Below are 16,913 nucleotides of genomic sequence, written 5' to 3' on the forward strand. Positions count from 1 at the left end.
GCCAGAGAAGCAAAGATGAAAGAGGAATAAAACATCTAAAACCAGGACAGGCTTAGCAGAGAGGAAGAAATTAAAGTAAGTGAGAAGAAGCCATATGGCAAGAACCTGTTATTACTAACAGAACAATTCAGCATAGGTTGTAATACCACTGGTATGACTGAGCTGATTTATGCCAGCTGAAGCTGGGGTTGTTTGTTGCCTGTCTTAATTGAATTTCAAAAGTAAAGTATTCCTTTTTAATCCTCATGCTTCTAGAGAAGTGCGTGAAATCCTAAGTACATCTAATTGTTCAAAAAAGCAGCACACAATTATAAGAGAAATGAATGGTGTTATTACTCAATCTCATGCTATTTAAAGAAAATATTTCCTACCTTTTTCCATCTAGTCTTAGAATTTGATAGAGAATTGATATAATGGTAGTTTTCTATACATTTCTGTATATTGGTCAAGCAAGTGCCAAGAGATAGTAAACATTATTTGAAGTAAGAAAGCGTTAACAGAAAAATTAGGCAAGTTTCATGGTAGCAGGTGTAATGAGTACAGTAACTAAAGGAATTCCTGCTTGTCTGGAAAAACTGATGCATTGCATCCTGTACAAAGATGCCTAGAATTTTTTTGCAAATGTCCCTCATCAGAATTTTTCAACAGAGTAGCTGAAACCTCTTTTGACCAGGAAAAAAAGGGTGAAAGCCAGGACTGCATTCATGTTAATTACGAACTTCTTATCCATTTCAGGAAGACTTTTCTGATTAATCTAATATTTTTACAGCATACTAACTTGATTATTTTAGAGATGGAACTCTCTGTCCACCAGCCAGATACAGAACACGGAGCAACAGTCTTGTATAATGTACAGTCTATCAAGTCTTTAATTACTTTTATGGCTCACATTTAGGGGTGATCTGCTGATGTCTGTGATTTATTGGTTTTGATGCTGAATCAGTCGATAGCGAATGCCTTTTTCTAGTGGCACTTTTCTGGGATCTAGAAGAGGTAATTATTTTCTTATACTTTTCAAAGAGTGCAAACATGGGAGAGAATTAGTGGCTAAGGAGAATGAAGGGCTCAGAAAAGAGGTGGAGAGCACGACAGCTTTCTGCTGCACGTCTATGTGACCACACAATGGGTCTGCATATTCTTGGAATAGATTAATCCTATTTTGATACTAATGCATTATTCCTGTCTTCTTCGCTTCCCAGTCTACTTGGCAAGAGCCATCAAACTCTTGATGAAGTGACATAGATTGCAGCACATGAGCATTAAGCATCACGAAGATCTAAATCTTTTTCTCTGCCCCGTATTCTTAAAGAATACAAAAAAAAAAAAAAAAAAAAGGACTGAAACTGACATTTAGGGAGATGTAGGACCCTCTTAGTCACAATGAATTGTTCTGTGCTAGGAGACCTTGCACATAGAACTGATCAAGGATTTCTGTTGCAGCTGTTTCTCATTCACTCCCTCCATATGTTTTTGTTCATGGTTTTTTTTTTTTCATGTTTTTTTTCTTTTCTTTCTTTCTTCTTTTATTTCTTTTTCTTGAGAAGGTTGCAATATTGATAAACCTAACAGTTATTCAACAGCAGGCAGCATGCCCATCAACACCAAAGAGAAGAGCCTCAAAGAATGCTCTGTGAGCCAAAGATATTAGTGAAGCAAAATATTGGAAGAGTGCCTTGTGGGCTGCACTGCCACCACATCAGCCTAGTGATCCCACCAGGAACCCAGTCCTACAGCTGGATGCAAGCAGAGGTGTTGCAGGAGTGCTGGGAATGAAACCCTGTATGTGGAACATGTAAGTGAGTCACTCAGTAGACACTAGGTGAGAAAAAATTAATGCATGCATGGAGCTGTCTGAATCCCTGCAAACTAGTTAAGCTCATTCAGAAGGCTGCCTGAGGGGGTGATAGGAGGTAGAGGCAGCTCTTAGTTTCACTGATGCAACGTGCTCCCTCAAAGGACAGGGAAACTATTTTTAATTCAGGTAAACCCTGTATGTCCTCAGTGTCCTGTGGTGCCTTCAATTGCTGGACCTCTGCACTGAGTGAACTTAGAAAAAAGTTACATCGATGCCTTGAGTTATTAGATCTTTTGCTAGGTGGTGTTCTTTCAGGAGATTTGCTCTGTTTTAATCAGGAAAACTCTTAGGTAGTTTGCTCCAAAAGCAATTCCTCCAATTTATTTCCATGGAAACTAGAGCAGACTCAAAGAGCAAAATAACACTGACAAATTCTCAGGTACAAAACGCTATTTTTCAACAGTCATCACCTTTATCCACTTCATACAGATGAGCTGATTGAGACACACTTCATTTCATGGTGAGACGGCTGCGCATCACACTGTGTCCAGAATGTGGCTTGTCTTTCATGATGCTGTGTTCATCAGATTTGCTTGCAGTCAGGTAGCACCCTTCAGGTGTAGAGGGGCTACTGTAAATGCACTGAAGCATAGGCTTGAAACCAGTGTGGGCTGAACAACCATATCTGACAAAAAACCAAACCAAACGAAAGCAAACAACAATAATCACCAAACATTTTGACCACTATCTTCAGCACTGCTTTTCTCACTGAAAAAGATCAATCAATAGAAAGAAAACATCTGTATGCAGGTTTTTTTCTATTTATGGCTCTAGTTTTTAAAAGGAAAAAGATATCAAAGAAAAAAAATATATACATCATCTGTAAATATTTCATAATAAAGTTATTTACAACCTTTCCAGCACTTTCTCTTACATATCTTGAATGCCTCTGTTACCTTATAGTTTATGCATTGATTTATCATTGCCTTCTCCTGAATTTGAAGCCAGTTATGTAGAGCTGGATACTTGATACTTTTTTTGCTTCAGCCTTCACTTTTGAGACAATCTCTCTGTGGTCCCAGAGCATGGAGACCAAGGATGAGGCCCTGAAAAAAGATTTTCCTTTGGTGGAAAAGACTTAGGTTAGAAATCATTTAGGCAAACTTAACTACTGCATGTCCATGGGATTCAATTGGATGCACCCACAAGTGCTGAGGGAATTGGTGTACGTGACTGGTAGGCCACTCTCTGTCATCTTTGAGAGGTCATGGAGAACTTAAGAGATGTATGAGGACTGGAATAAAGCCACTGTCACTCCATTCTCCAAAAAGATCAGAAAGGAGGACCCAGAGAACTAGGCCTGTTAGCCTCAACTCTATCCCAGGAAAGATGATGGAAGAACTCATACTGAAGACCATCTCTGAACAAGTGGAGGACAAGAACATCACTGGGACAATCAGCGTGCTTTCACCTGGGAGAAATCATGCTTAGTCAATCTGATAGCCTTCCATGGCAGAATGACTGGCTTTGTAGATAAGGGGAGAACAGTGAATGTTGTTTACCTGGACTTCAACACCATCTATCTCCTGTAACATCCTCATGGATAAGCTCAGAAAATATGGGTTAAATGAGTAGGAAGTGAAGTGGATTAAGAACTGGCTGAATAGCAGGACTCAGAGTGTTGTGATCAGCAGTACTGTATGGGAAACTGTTAATCATAGCCTGAACCTCTGATTAAACAAACTATCTGAAGCAAGTTTGTGCTTCAGATAGCAAACTATCAAGCAAGTGTCAGGTCAGCTGTGAGAGCACAGGTGAAGGTAATTCAGCTATGCTCCCAGAAGGGGAGGAGCTTGACTCCACCTCTCCTAGATTTCATTTAAGGGCTGACCACCACTAGGGCAGCATCTCTCTTTCTGGAGATTGCTTCTTTCTGGAATTCTGGTGGCAAGCCTTAACATTTTCCATCTTGACTGAAGGCCTCAGTGTACCATGTACTCAGTGTACCAATATAGACTGGGGCTGACCAGTTTAAAAGTAGACCATCAAAGAAGGGCCTGGGAGTCCTGGTGGACAAAGGGCTGACCATGAGAGTGCAATGTCCCCATGTGGCCAATCCCAATAGTACCCTGGGCTGCATTAGAAAGAGTGTTGCCAGCATGTTGAGGGAGGTGACCCTCCCCTCTGCTCAAAGCTGTGGAGGACATGTCTTGAGTTCTTTGTGCAGCTCTGGGCTCCTCAGTACAAGAAAGGCATGGAGCTCCTAGAATATGTCCAGTGAAGGGCTACAAATATAATTATGAGGCTGGAGCATCTCTTCTATGAGGAGAGGCTGAGAAAGCCAAGACTCTTCAGCCTGGAGAAGACTGGGAGGGGATCTTATTAATGTGTACAGGTATCTTAAGGGAGGATATCAGCAGCTTGGGGGCAGGTTATTTTTTGTGGTGCCGAGCAACTGGACAAGGATCAATGGGGACGAATTGAAACACAGGAAGTTCTGTCTGCGCATGAGAAAAACCTTCTTTACTGTGAGGTTAACAGAACATTGTAACAGGCTTAACAGGGTGGTTGCACAAACTCCTCTAGAGATTCTGTGTTCAAGAATACTCTCCTCGAAGCAGGGGATTTGGACTAGATTATCCCTAGTGGTCCCTTCCAGCATCAACCAGTCTGTGATTCTGTGAAACCAAGCATGTACAGCAACAATTTTCACAGGGAGGAGACATCTTCAAAAGATGTATAACCCTCAGTTTAGTATTTCTGGTGCTGCTATGGCTACAAGCGTGCAACAAGCACCATCTAGAGTTACAGTCAGCAGTATGGCCTTTGGTGGCAAAGGTTTCCTTGTGGGTTATCGTGACTGACTCTATGACTGCTTATTGCTACTTATTCCTCTTGATTTCTAGATAGAATCTTCTCAAGTTACTCAGAACTCTGGCCCCAGTTCATCTTGGTTTTAATCCCTGAATGCCTTCAGCTTGTCTGAGACCCCAGGGCAACATGGCAAGATGGTGTCACTGCAGATTGCACTGTTTTGTGACCTTCCACACAGCTCTACGCCCACAGCTGCACCTGCTGCAGGCCGCCTACTAAGGACAGTGCCCTGTTAGAGGGATTCATCTCTAAATTTCAAGTGAAGGAACATAGAGAGTGAAAATCCAAGTGCAGCTGAGGGTTACAGGAGAAGTCTTGGATAAAGAGCATGAGGCTCTTATGCTGCCAGCTGGGTGCTTTTAAAACGCTATCATCTTTCTTCTCATGTGCCTACCTCTGAGCATTTGTGTTGTCTAAGTGCCAGAGTATCCACCAGATTAATCACTGGGAGTTTGAAGACAAGATGACATTAATGTTCTCACAGAAACCGAGCTTTGCCCAAGGCTACTGCCAAGAGGAAGGTCTCATTTCAGCAGCTTAATGACCACAAGATGAAAAGGGCTGGGAAAGAAAGGGAAAGGTGATATGGATCTTCCTGGTGGTGGAAATGCCTCTCATTCTGTGGTGCTGCAGAAAAACTCCCACTGAGTTGAGTGAATTGAGTTCACAGGACTGGGGATCTTTTAGTGCTCTATTGTCCTCACAGTGCTCTGGTTCACAGAATCACAGAATTGTAGGGACTGGAAGGGACTTCTAGAGATCATCTAGTCCAAACCCCTTGCCAAAGCAGACCCCCTAGGCCAGGCTGCACAGGTAGATGTCCAGATGGGTCTTGAATATCTCCAGAGAAGGAGACTCCACAACGCCCCTGGGCAGCCTGTTCCAGTGCTTTGTCATCCTCACCATGAAGTTCTTACATATGTTTGTGCAAAACATCCTATGCTCCAGTTTGTGGCCATTTCCCCTTAAGCTATTCCCACACACCACTGAAAAGAATCTGTCCTTGTCTCTTTGCCTCCCACACCTTAGATATTTACAGACATTGATCAGATTCCCTCTGAGTCTTCTTTTCTTAAGGCTGAGAGTTCCTGTCTCTCATGGTGGGCTCACCTACACCAAGGGGAGTGCAGAATGCAGGAGCTCTCCCGGGTCGGCAGTACAAACACAGATATAGTGTCCATGTGTTGGGCTAGGTGCTCAACCCCCTTCTGCTTCTTTGTCCCCTGATAGATGAAGAGTGGCAGTTTACACATGTATCCCAGTAGGTTGCTTCCTTGAGGGTCAAACTGGGTGCAAAGCCCTGTGCTGAACTGGAAATGAATATCTCTCTAAAACCACACTGAAGGCTGTACCCCTCATGATCTGATATTCTTCCAGGAGTGGCCCTGGGGCTCATTCAACTGGTGCATGGTGCCACAAGTGTCACCTCTTACCCATCCAAAGACAGTTTCATGGTCCAAACTTCAGAGTGGTTTCAACCCCTCAGCTTCATGGCTGCAGAATACAGATGACATGATTTAAGACTACCCTTTGGCTTGATTTTTAGCTTTGACTCATTCCTGAGTCTTAACAATAAATTTGATTTTGGTTTAAACTATCTGACAGTTTCTTGCAATTGATAGATTTATTGGGACAAGTGGAGACAGTAAATTTACATTTCAGTAAGTGTTCTTGCAAATATTTTCTTTGTCCTCTAAGACTGAAAAGATCAAGATGTTCTGTTGATTCACTCTCAGGCAGTGACTGACCAGTTGGGACTCCCTACTACTTGCTCAGGACTTTCAAATCTGTTTTCATCTGGAGCTCCAGTTCGATGGGCTCGTAAGCAGCGTTCCTTTTACTGATAAAATATGGGAAATCCACTGTGAAGGACAATTTAGTTTAATTTTAATTTTTTCTTAAGGTCACAATTAATTATACTAAAAAGTGATGTTACTTTAAGACACTCCTTATGCATTAACCAGTGGTCTTGTAAGTTGATGTTACTTACTTTTCTTGTAAAGAAAGTTATTTCACTTGCATATAGAATTTATGCCATAACAAAGGGTATAAATAGAATTGCCTCATTCAAACACACTGATATAATTTGTTCTCAAGATTGAAATTATTATAAAGACAAACAGCAGTTTATCATTTTTATGTGGCTGGTTACACCCTGTATCATAGACAAAACAAGAAGCCATTAGTAAGACATCACACTCAATAAATCAGTGCATTCAGGTCTCAGGAGCATGATTCTGTTTTGACAGTTCAGTGTCAGCTGAACAGGGACTCAACTAGTACAACTGTGAACTTGTGGCAAGAGTAAAGAAAAACCATTAGAGAGAGAAAGAAGCGGAAGAAGAAAGTTCACCTTCACAGTCCCAGTGAATGGCAGTAGCTTGATGGGGTGTTGGAGTCCCATGATTTATAAAATGGGAAAGCTGAGCACTTGAGAAAAGGTGCCAAGATTTGCGGATGTGAGAGACCAGCCAAGAAGTATACAAATGGCCAAGTATCAGCTTTAAGACTCTACTGCCTCATCAGTGAGAAAACATCACACAGCTATCTGAATTTAAAAGTTATTTCTTTGCAGCTAAATTAATTCTGGTAAGACAGAAAAGCAAATAACCCATAGGGGTTATTTGTGCAAGGCCTGGGGAACCACTGCTCCAGTGAAGGGATATCCATGTCAGAAAACCAGAAATGATACAGAGAGATTATGTATAACACTAGGCTCTGATTCCATCAGGGAAGAGAAAAAATATGTATGTGTATTCAGCAATATCTATCTATCTATCTATCTATCTATCTATCTATCTATCTATCTATCTATCTATCTATCTATCTATACTAGCCATTCAGTCTGAGTAAGGCTGATGCTTCTCCTTCCAAACAGTGTGGCTTAATAAATAAATCACAAGTGTTAAAGCAAACTGGTCCTGTTTAAGCTGATATAAAAAATTGTTTTTTGAAAGAGTTGCAAGCCTTGAATTTGGGTGTTGGCTCAATGGACCTTATTCATCACAGACTGGAGAAATGAAGTTGTACAAGACAAACTGAACCTTTATTTTCTGAACTCAGGCACTTAGTCATCAGTAATTATTTAGATTGGTTAAATGAGCCAAAACACTTCATAAAGCAATGCATTTTTGTTGTTGTTGTTCCTTAGCTACTGCATCTACTGCTTTTCCTCAACCACTTTAATCTTAAAGCACTTCTGTTGGCATTGTACCAGCCAGGGGTGAAACAATCTGGATGAGAGTAGACATATGCCAATCACAACGATTGGGCTGTTCTACAAACAACAAAATTTCTGCTTTACAGGAATAAGCCACAGCAGCTCCTATCATCAGGCATCTACAGCTTTGAGATCTGTATGTACCGTGACAGTTCAAGGTTTCTGCACACAAAAACTCTGTTAGGCAGAGATTGAGATTGAAGGAGGAAGGACTCTGCCAAAAAGAGATTATTTTTTTCCCCATATTATGAAATAATAAATGAGCCATTTAATTAAGTGACTAAATGTGGAACCTGGTTTATCTACTTGCTTGCAAACATCCTTGAAGACTATCTGTGCTAGGACAACAGTCTCTAGTATTTGGCTTTCACACCAAATCCTGAATGCAGTCTGGAAGAAAAAAGGAAAACAGCTTGATTTTCAGATCTGGAGGTGATGTGTGTGCACTGGGATAATCCTTGTCCATGTGCAGTACTGATATGTACTGTCATAGACAGCATTCCTGTCCCATTGACTACTACCTGCTGACATGGTCACCTCAGCTGGGAGCACTCCAGGGGCCTCTGTACCTGTATTCCCATCCATTAGTAGAGTAAATCCTAACTATCCATGGCAAATGTCAACACTTCAAGTCAAACTTCTTCACTTTAACATTATCCTCAAAGCTTCTTCCTCAGCTTCTTTTTTTTCAGCTTTACTGAAGAAAGTGCCAAAGTGTCTTTTGCAGCATCTTCAGTAATGTATGGTTTCTCCTCAGTGGGAGATAAAGGCCTGTCACCTTCCACTGGCAGATTCAGGGGAGACGCAGGCCAGTGTGCTCATAGCAGCAGCTCACACAACCGTACGAGTTTAGCACAAAGGCTGAGAAGGGAAACAAATTTATAAACCTTCAGCACAGTTTTGATCTATGTCAAAATCAGCCCAGCAGTATGTATATCTAATCCAGAGGTTTGTATTCCACCTTTAGGAGGGACCAGGGCTGAGAGCTGGTGGTGGCAACAGAACCTGTGACTGACTCCTCTAGATCCAGGGTATACTTTTAATACCATCTGTGTTTTAAATCACAGTACTGTGGAATCACAGAATGGCTTGGGTTGGAAGGTACCTTAAGGCCCACCTATTTGCAACCCCTTGCCATGGGCAGGGCTGTAGCGCTTTAGTAAAAAGAGTTACTTGGAATTAAAGAGGATCAGGGGGCAGGGTGCTGGCTCTGTGTGTTACTTGATATTGTTGTCACTGTTGCTGATGAAATTGCATGAGTAGGTTCAGAAAGACTGGGTTCAACCTGTTCTTAGACACTTGCAGTGATGGAGAGACCCCTCTGTCCTGAAAGTCTTCTGATGCTTCACTAGGACAAAGGCTTCTCTTGGGGCAATTTATAGATGATTCATATGCCACTCTCCTGTCAGTATCAAGTCTGATCACAATCAGAGGTTTACTTTCCTTGAATATAGAAAGCATATGGTTGGATAAAACATAGCCAGAGGACTGTTTGCTGAACCAGAGTACAGAGTTTTCCCAGAGTTTACCCAGAGTTTTCTGGGTAAAAGAATAGGCTAAGTGAGAAAGACCCATCTTTGGGAAGAGTTAAAAATAAACAAATGCAAAAGAACAGGATGAGTTAGAGTTACCCATCTGTTACCCAGCAACAGTATATGACAGCCACACTCACAGGAACAGGCTTCTTCTGCCTGTGCTAATCTTTTTTGGGTTGATCTTTTCTGCAACGAAATGTGTATTCAGCTTTTCTCCTCCTTCTGCTCAGCCACCTCAGAAGCACAATGACAGAGACCCACTTCACCATACCTTTATCTGATGCTGGTTAAAAGACCTGGAGTGAAGAACCTTCACAAAGTAATCTTTAGGGACACCTACTAGGAACTGGCAGACTTGACCTCAGCTCCTCTTCAGTGCAGTGCAGATAAAGTTCATGTAAGTTCCTTATCTCAAGCAAGAGCTGTCACCTAACAGGAGCAGGGGGTGAAAGCTGGTTTGCATCACTATTTTAAGGCTTAGCCTGCTTAAATCCTATTTTAGCTCTGGCTCAAAATACATCCTGCCAGCTTGCAAGAGGTGTTTGCTTTGGCTCTTGCTCCACAGTCACCACCATCTCTGTGTTACAGAAGAAGACATCCACGTATACAGTTCCAGCTCAGCAGTTGGAGCTGCATTGCCCCCAAGCTGCATTACTTAAAGAGCCCAGCCTGAATATGTCCCACACTACATTGTTGTAAACATGCACAAAACTCTCCTGAGTAGTCCCTGAGTTGCTCTCTGCTTGGGAAATCACAGTATTTCAGACCCCATGCTCTGGTGCTCCTGCAAAGCTTTTCAAGTACCAGGTTTCCCACAATTACAGTCCTTCCTTGAACAACTTTTGAAGAACATTAGACTGGTTTAACCTGATGGCAGCTCTGAGTAGTGTTCTGATTAGTGTTGTCAGCACCTGCATAATTCCCAGCTCACCCTTGAATATTTCTAGAAATGACTAGATATTAGCAGTGAGTCATTCCAAGCAAGAACAAGAAGCATACCAGCATGCCTTCTCATGAAGTGGTGTTCTTTGTATGTATCAGAGAAGTGACAGGGGACTCGTTCTGACTCCTTCTATGCACACAGCCATACCTGTGTAAAGTCACCAAGGTTTGTGCTGGCAATGCAGTTGTGCCTTGACTCTGTATGTGTACAACAATACCACAAGTGTTTCAGAGCAGTGATGGTGACACAGCATCCATCATTCCAGTCTTCTGCCACTTTCTGTACAAGTGCAGGTTGTTCCAGGGTATACTCTTGCCCTAGTGGACCTGTTCCACCTGCCCCAAACCATCTTCTTTTCTTAGCTTGGTGCCAGAGAAAAGTTGGTGGAAAGAGAAGTGCCAGTCCAGCTGGATTCCCAGGACAAGTGTGGTGATGGATGGATGAGGTGATTCAAACTGTTTCAGATTTTTTTTCTTTCCTTTGCAGTTTTTGCCAGAATCCCCAGTGAGACATTTTACTTTCAACAAGGTGCCATTTTCCCATGGAGCAGCTTTCTGGTCAATCCTGCCCCGTGATAGGGCAGTCAAGGGGTCAGCAGTGTACCTGCACTACTCACATGTGACACAAGGAAAAAGTGTGTGGAGCAGAGGGTCCTGCCGGGCGCAAATCTGTCCTGATGTTATTGAGGGAAAAATGTGGTAGGAAGGTATGGGCCTGCATGCCACTGTCAATACAGCTCTGCTGTTATTTTCCTCCCTGGACAATAATCCTACAGTGGATTTCTGAGTCACAGGATGGCAGGCCATCAGATCAAATCATTTGCCCGATGATGGAACAAACTAATGTGCAAGCTTGAAATGGAGAGCTGTCTCTGTTTGCTCAGCTGACAGCAGTACAGCAGTTGCTATTTCCATTACAACCCCTCAGAGCAAAAGAAAGAGAAAATGTAGCAACCAGCAAAAGAAAACAGAGACATACTGTATTACTTTTTCCACTAAATATGCCCAAATGCAGGCAGACAGCTCTTTCCCCTCACTTCCATGAGTGCAGAGCATTTGCTTTATCCACTGATGCAACAGATTACTAAATAATAGACAAACCTGATATGAACTCTCCCACATATCTCTGCGCTGGTGCTTACATGAAAAGACTCTTGTTGCATTATTTGCTTGATTTTAACAGCATTACTACCAGCAATATGCCACTGCCCTCTGCTGGAAAAAGCTGTGCGATCATGCCAGAATGCATAATGTTATTGCATTTACTACATTTGGATCTGAAATGCAGCATGACAGGGACAGCAAGAGACTCAGTGACTGTGAGCTGCACTGCTCAGCCACAGTCTACTTCTTCCTCTGCTTCTGCAAGATGTCAAAATGGAAAAAGAAATGGCAGTGGAGGGACACATCTGAGCAGAGTTAGAAGCATTTGTTCTTCCCCCCACGCCCCTGCACACACTTTGCGTATGGATTTTCAGCTGTATTTTTCAGAACTCTTACTAGAATAGTATCTACATTAAGTGCCCAGTTTAGTGGCATAGCCTAGAATCTGTGGCTGACTGGTCCATGCTGGAGATTGAAACTGGCATTGATTTTGTGGGGGACTGGCATTGATTTTGTGGGGTAAGTAAGTCAATCAACACTCCTAGTGAATACTGTACAATTAATACTGCTTTTAGACAGCACTGGTTATACAGTTTGTATGGACACAACCACAAAATGTACTCTTCTTGAGTACCAAATGTGGGATTAATGAAAGAATAATGGAAGCAGTGGATTTCAGCAAGCAGATGTATCTGAGGAATGGCGGACTTTCAATAAAAGGCTTCCAAGAAATTCATTTAGCTATTTCATATGCAATGCTTGGAGCTTGTCAGGCTGATTTCTCATCATGGGGGGCAACAGGGTGTTCCTGAATTACTGAGATAGATACTGTTGTTAGATCAATCTCCAGGCATGGAGCTGCTGCCTTGAAGAACTGTGGCAGATCTTCAGCTTAAACCTGAAGAGTGAAAAATATTCACTTTGATTTACAGGTGCACATATAACTATGGTGGTGTGTTCCATCTTCTCCATTAGCCTACATCCATCACTGGTCAAAGTAACACATCCTGGGGAGAGGAGAAGAAATGATATAAAAAGCATAAGAAAATGCGAAGCAGGCCTTGACAGCCCTCCTATCCTTGCCTCTGCCCTTGTCCCTTGCCTTTCCCCTGTCCTCTTCCCTTTTCCCCCTTCCCTTACTTTATGCTTATTTCTCTTCCTCTTCTTTCTCCCTTTCTCTCCCATACCACTTCCTTTACCTTCTCACTTTTTCTCTCCCTTTCACATCCCCAATTTTCCTTTTCCTTTTTTTCCTTTTCCTTAACTGTTTTCTGTTTTCCTCTTCCTGCACTGCAGCAAATGTCTTGATGACAAGAGTGCCAAGGCAGGGCCAGGAGCACTCCAAATTATATGGAACGAGTTAGATAAAGATTGGCTAAACAGAGGGAAAAGCTTCCTTAGCACAGCAGTGCCTATGTCCGCTCCACAGACTGGTTTGCATAACTGATTTGCCTGACCTTAACTTCTAAGACATTTGACTGATTTTCTGACCTGTATATGGTTATACATCTTTATATACAGAAAATGTAAAACAAATCTTTATAACACCTTCATGAATTGCACTGATGTTCTGTAAGTCGGTAGCTATCCTTATGGTTACATAGATAAGTCTGATTATAGATCAGCCTTGCAAGAGGAACAAAATGAAGTGGCATTTTATGTAACTCAATGGGTTACAGTAGGAAGCTGTTAACAGTAGAGGACTAAAATAAAATTGTTCTTGATATTTAAAAAGTGATGAAATGAGGAGAAAAATAAATCCACCCTCAAATGCTGCAAATCACTTCTTACAAGTTTGGTATCTGCCAAAATGCCACTTGAAAAAACCTGGACTTCTCTCAGAGGATCCTCCCACACCATTCAAGGCACAAAGCCCAAGAGCAGTGTTCACTGTCCACAAACACACATGGACAGGCTGCCCAGGGGCACACCCTGCATCCTTATTATTACTAAGTGTTTTGTTTTCATTGCATTCTATAAATACTGTCACTGAACTTCAAGGGCTGTTCATTTTCTGGAGTGAGGTCTAAGTACTGGGGAGCAGGTCTGACATGTCTCATCGAGTTTCTATGTTCTATGGAGGTAGTCTTGCACATTTGTTTCCACCTTTTTGGCTACACATGTACCTGTCTCACATATTTAATAAAGACAAGATTATTTTTCAGAATTCCACTGAGTAATTTTTGCCATTAAACTTAAAAAAAAAAAAAAGAGAGAGAGAGAGACAGAGAGAAAAGAAAAAATTTCAACCATTTGCTACTAAAAAAACTTTAATTATTTGGTACACTAACATCAAGGATGTTTACCGGAAAATGTTTCTTTCCACTTTAGTCCATCTTTGAGACTGTTAAACTACATTCCACTGACTAGCATTGCAAATTATGTTGACATGTTTCCTCATCCACAACTACAGTAAATTTTTTCACAAAAAGTGTTTGGAAAAAAAAAAAGAGAAATTATTATTATTTCCCTCTTTTTCTATGGTGAAGCAGAAGCTAAACAATAACAGACATGACAGAGCTAAGTATATTTGACATTTTTAACCTCACAAATAAATAAATATGTACAAAGGAGGTTACAGCATGTCAACTACAAAGTAGAAGCTTTACATTGAACTGAGAGCATTCCAGAGCATCTAATGCACACAGATAGTTTAAGATTACTACATGGTAGTAAAAGAAAAGAGAAAATCTTATTTCAGAAAAAAATATATATGTAGCTGTACATTAAACTGATAGTTAGATTACAGTTCAGTCAGAATATTGTTTTTTTATTATATTTTACTAATCTATTATGTTTTATTGTTCCACATTATTTTTTAATTTTTTTTTTCTTTCCAGGAATGTTTTATTTTCCTTCTTTTCACTTCTGAATGCCTTAATCAGGTAGAAATCTCACAGTAAGCTGCTATTTGAACTCTATTACCTACAGTAGTTAAGCAAGTGGGACGATATATAAATTCAGTAAATGCTTGTACATAACCTCTCCCTACATTATTTCCTCTTTCAAATATACCTGACAGCATTCATCCGTACTAATAATTACATGTTAAATGTATATGGTTGACTTTCATTCATATCACCACATAGGTGTTTGCAGTTAGGAGACAGACTGAGGTTTTGTTAAGGTGTGTGTAGCAACAGCAGTGTTTCTGGACAGAATACAGTTAGGACATACTCCTCTTGCAAGGTGTTTGCAGCCAGGGAAAATACTCCATTTGTGCGGTCACAGCATTAAAGGATCTTTGCACACAAAGATGTGTGCGAAGAGCAGAGAGGCACAAATCCACATCCCTAATCACTGAGTATTCACCTGCTTAGCAACTGAACATCTCACGGAATGACTTTCTGGTTATCTTCCCAATGCAGCTAATAAGGTATTTGCCTAAAAATACTTTGGTAAAAAGAAGTCTTTTTATTTAAAAACAAAAACAACAACAAAAAATTCCATTAGGAAACATTCTCCTCTGAAACAGTAATTGAGAACACCTTTGATGTTCTGGCCCATTCTTTCTGTGACGTGTGCAATAACAGCTTTTACAACACCTGGCAAAGGGTGAACATGCTTCATGTACTTTTGGCAGACATGGTCACAAGCTAACATGTCACAAATTTATAGACTTTAAAACAAGTAAGCATTTTATGCTCTTGTCTGCTGTCTGCACACACAGAGAGATCAGTGTAATGATTTACACAGTACAGCAATGCCAAAATTCCTTCCCGTTGCCTCAACACTCTTTAAATTTTGTGCCTCCAACAACCTCAAGCCAGTCAGCCAATAGGAGGGCAGGAGAGGGATACTGATGCTGATAGTGTCATGTGCCCAGAATGATGTCATTTGTTTATTACTGGTAAACGTAACTCAGGTTATGCTAACATTGCAATGCCATCTGATGGAGATGCCTATACATACAACATGTCTGAAGTAGATTGACAAATGAACCTGTGGGATCACAAAGTATTCAACTTGTATTCAAGTTTACCACTGTTTGCCTTTCTTAGATTGTCTGTAGCACACATTGTTTCCTCAGTAATATTGACTGTGTGCATATTATAAAAGCATGTGTGGAGAGAAATCTAAATATGTATTTATGCATTTATATATAGATGTTTTCTGTTTCGTTCAGCAAAATATAGGACTGTACACACTGGTACAGACATTGCAGAATAGAAGTTGCAATGGGAGATGCTGCTTTTCCTCCATGCTGATCAATAAAAATAGAAACAAGAGTTTGCATAAACTGTGGATTCACCTTGTTCTGCACCAATGCAAATGTATGTTGCCATACATATATATAGGCTTAAAATTTGCAAAAGATTTACTAGCAGCCTGAAGGTATTCCTCAGCTAGCAGATCTGTATAGTAAGAGTGCTTGTATGTATTTGTTTTCAGAATAGCCTGAATTTACAGAATGTAGAGTTTGGTAAGCAAGATTTGCATGATTAGGTCTATTTTGTCAAAAAAATGTCTTAAAAAATCTCTTTTACTGGTCTTAGCATTTTATCCACTTACAAAAAAAAATAATAATAACAATAAAAAAAATAGAACAGGCAGCACTGAACAGACAAAAAGGAGAACCTAACAAATGCTGTAGGGAAAAACTGTTAGATAAGAGCTTGTCTCTACTGCATGACATGCTTGCTATTTTCTCCAGGAGTTGGGATATGCTTCTGTTCACACTGTATAATTTGGAGTTAGGCTTATGGCTCTTCTTCTGTCTTAAAATATTTACACAGGATTCTGCTTAGCTGTCCTGGTACCATGTTGGAGGGAGCACACTATAAAGCAGCTCAATGTCATGGCAGAAAATGGTCCTTTTTCCTACAATAAGAAAAAGGTAAAGAAACTGGTCCGCAAGCGGAATCTGTTTATAAGATAACATTATAAACTGGGAAAAATAACTGAGCAGATCACACTGTATGATATCCAGTATTCTCCATTCCGGGCAGATATTTTGGCTTCATTTAGTTCAAAGAATTCAGAAGTCCAGTTAAAACTTTGTGCTGTGACTGAATGTGTCAGACATGATGATATTTTTATAAAAGTTGTCAGAGTGAGGATTGCAGTATCCCTTGACCTTGTCAATAACCTGGTGGACAGGGATGATTGACGTCTGCTCCCCATCCTCTTGGGCAAATTTTGAAGATGGCTTGTCAACAAAAATATTCTCTAGGAAGAGGAAAAAGAAACAAGGAGTTAGGTTTTCTTACGCAAACTCATATTTTAAGAAGTGTGTCACTCCCACATTGATTTGCCTTCAATTGCCACTACTGCTGAATGAAATTACTGCCCTAGAAGCCAGCAAGTAACTTTTTTTGGCTTCGCACTGCTCCTTCTAAATTCTTTTCCAGTGTGTGGTTTGGTGATCACACTCCTCAGGACTCCCTCAAAATTATCCCACTATTCCTTTGCCTGAAGTTCTGTCACTGTCCATTAATATGTT

General features: G+C 40.8%; 1 protein-coding gene across 9 annotated transcripts in view; it reads right to left on the reverse strand.

Annotated features, from left to right (window-relative positions):
• Positions 1 to 13,722: 13,722 nt before the first annotated feature.
• Positions 13,723 to 16,913, reverse strand: part of ADGRG6 (adhesion G protein-coupled receptor G6) — a 117,235-nt gene continuing 114,044 nt past the window's right edge. For 8 of the 9 annotated variants that reach the window (XM_085541562.1, XM_085541561.1, XM_015858345.2 and 5 more), the window contains one exon: positions 13,723 to 16,639. In XM_085541562.1, coding sequence (XP_085397688.1) covers positions 16,461 to 16,639 — 179 coding nt within the window. In that variant the 3' untranslated portion in view covers positions 13,723 to 16,460. The remainder of the gene's footprint in view (positions 16,640 to 16,913) is intronic. The other variant, XM_085541566.1, reaches the window with a different exon arrangement.

This window comes from Coturnix japonica, chromosome 3, assembly GCF_054131305.1.
Source record: "Coturnix japonica strain WE chromosome 3, WE-NBRP24, whole genome shotgun sequence".
Lineage (NCBI taxonomy): Eukaryota > Metazoa > Chordata > Aves > Galliformes > Phasianidae > Coturnix > Coturnix japonica.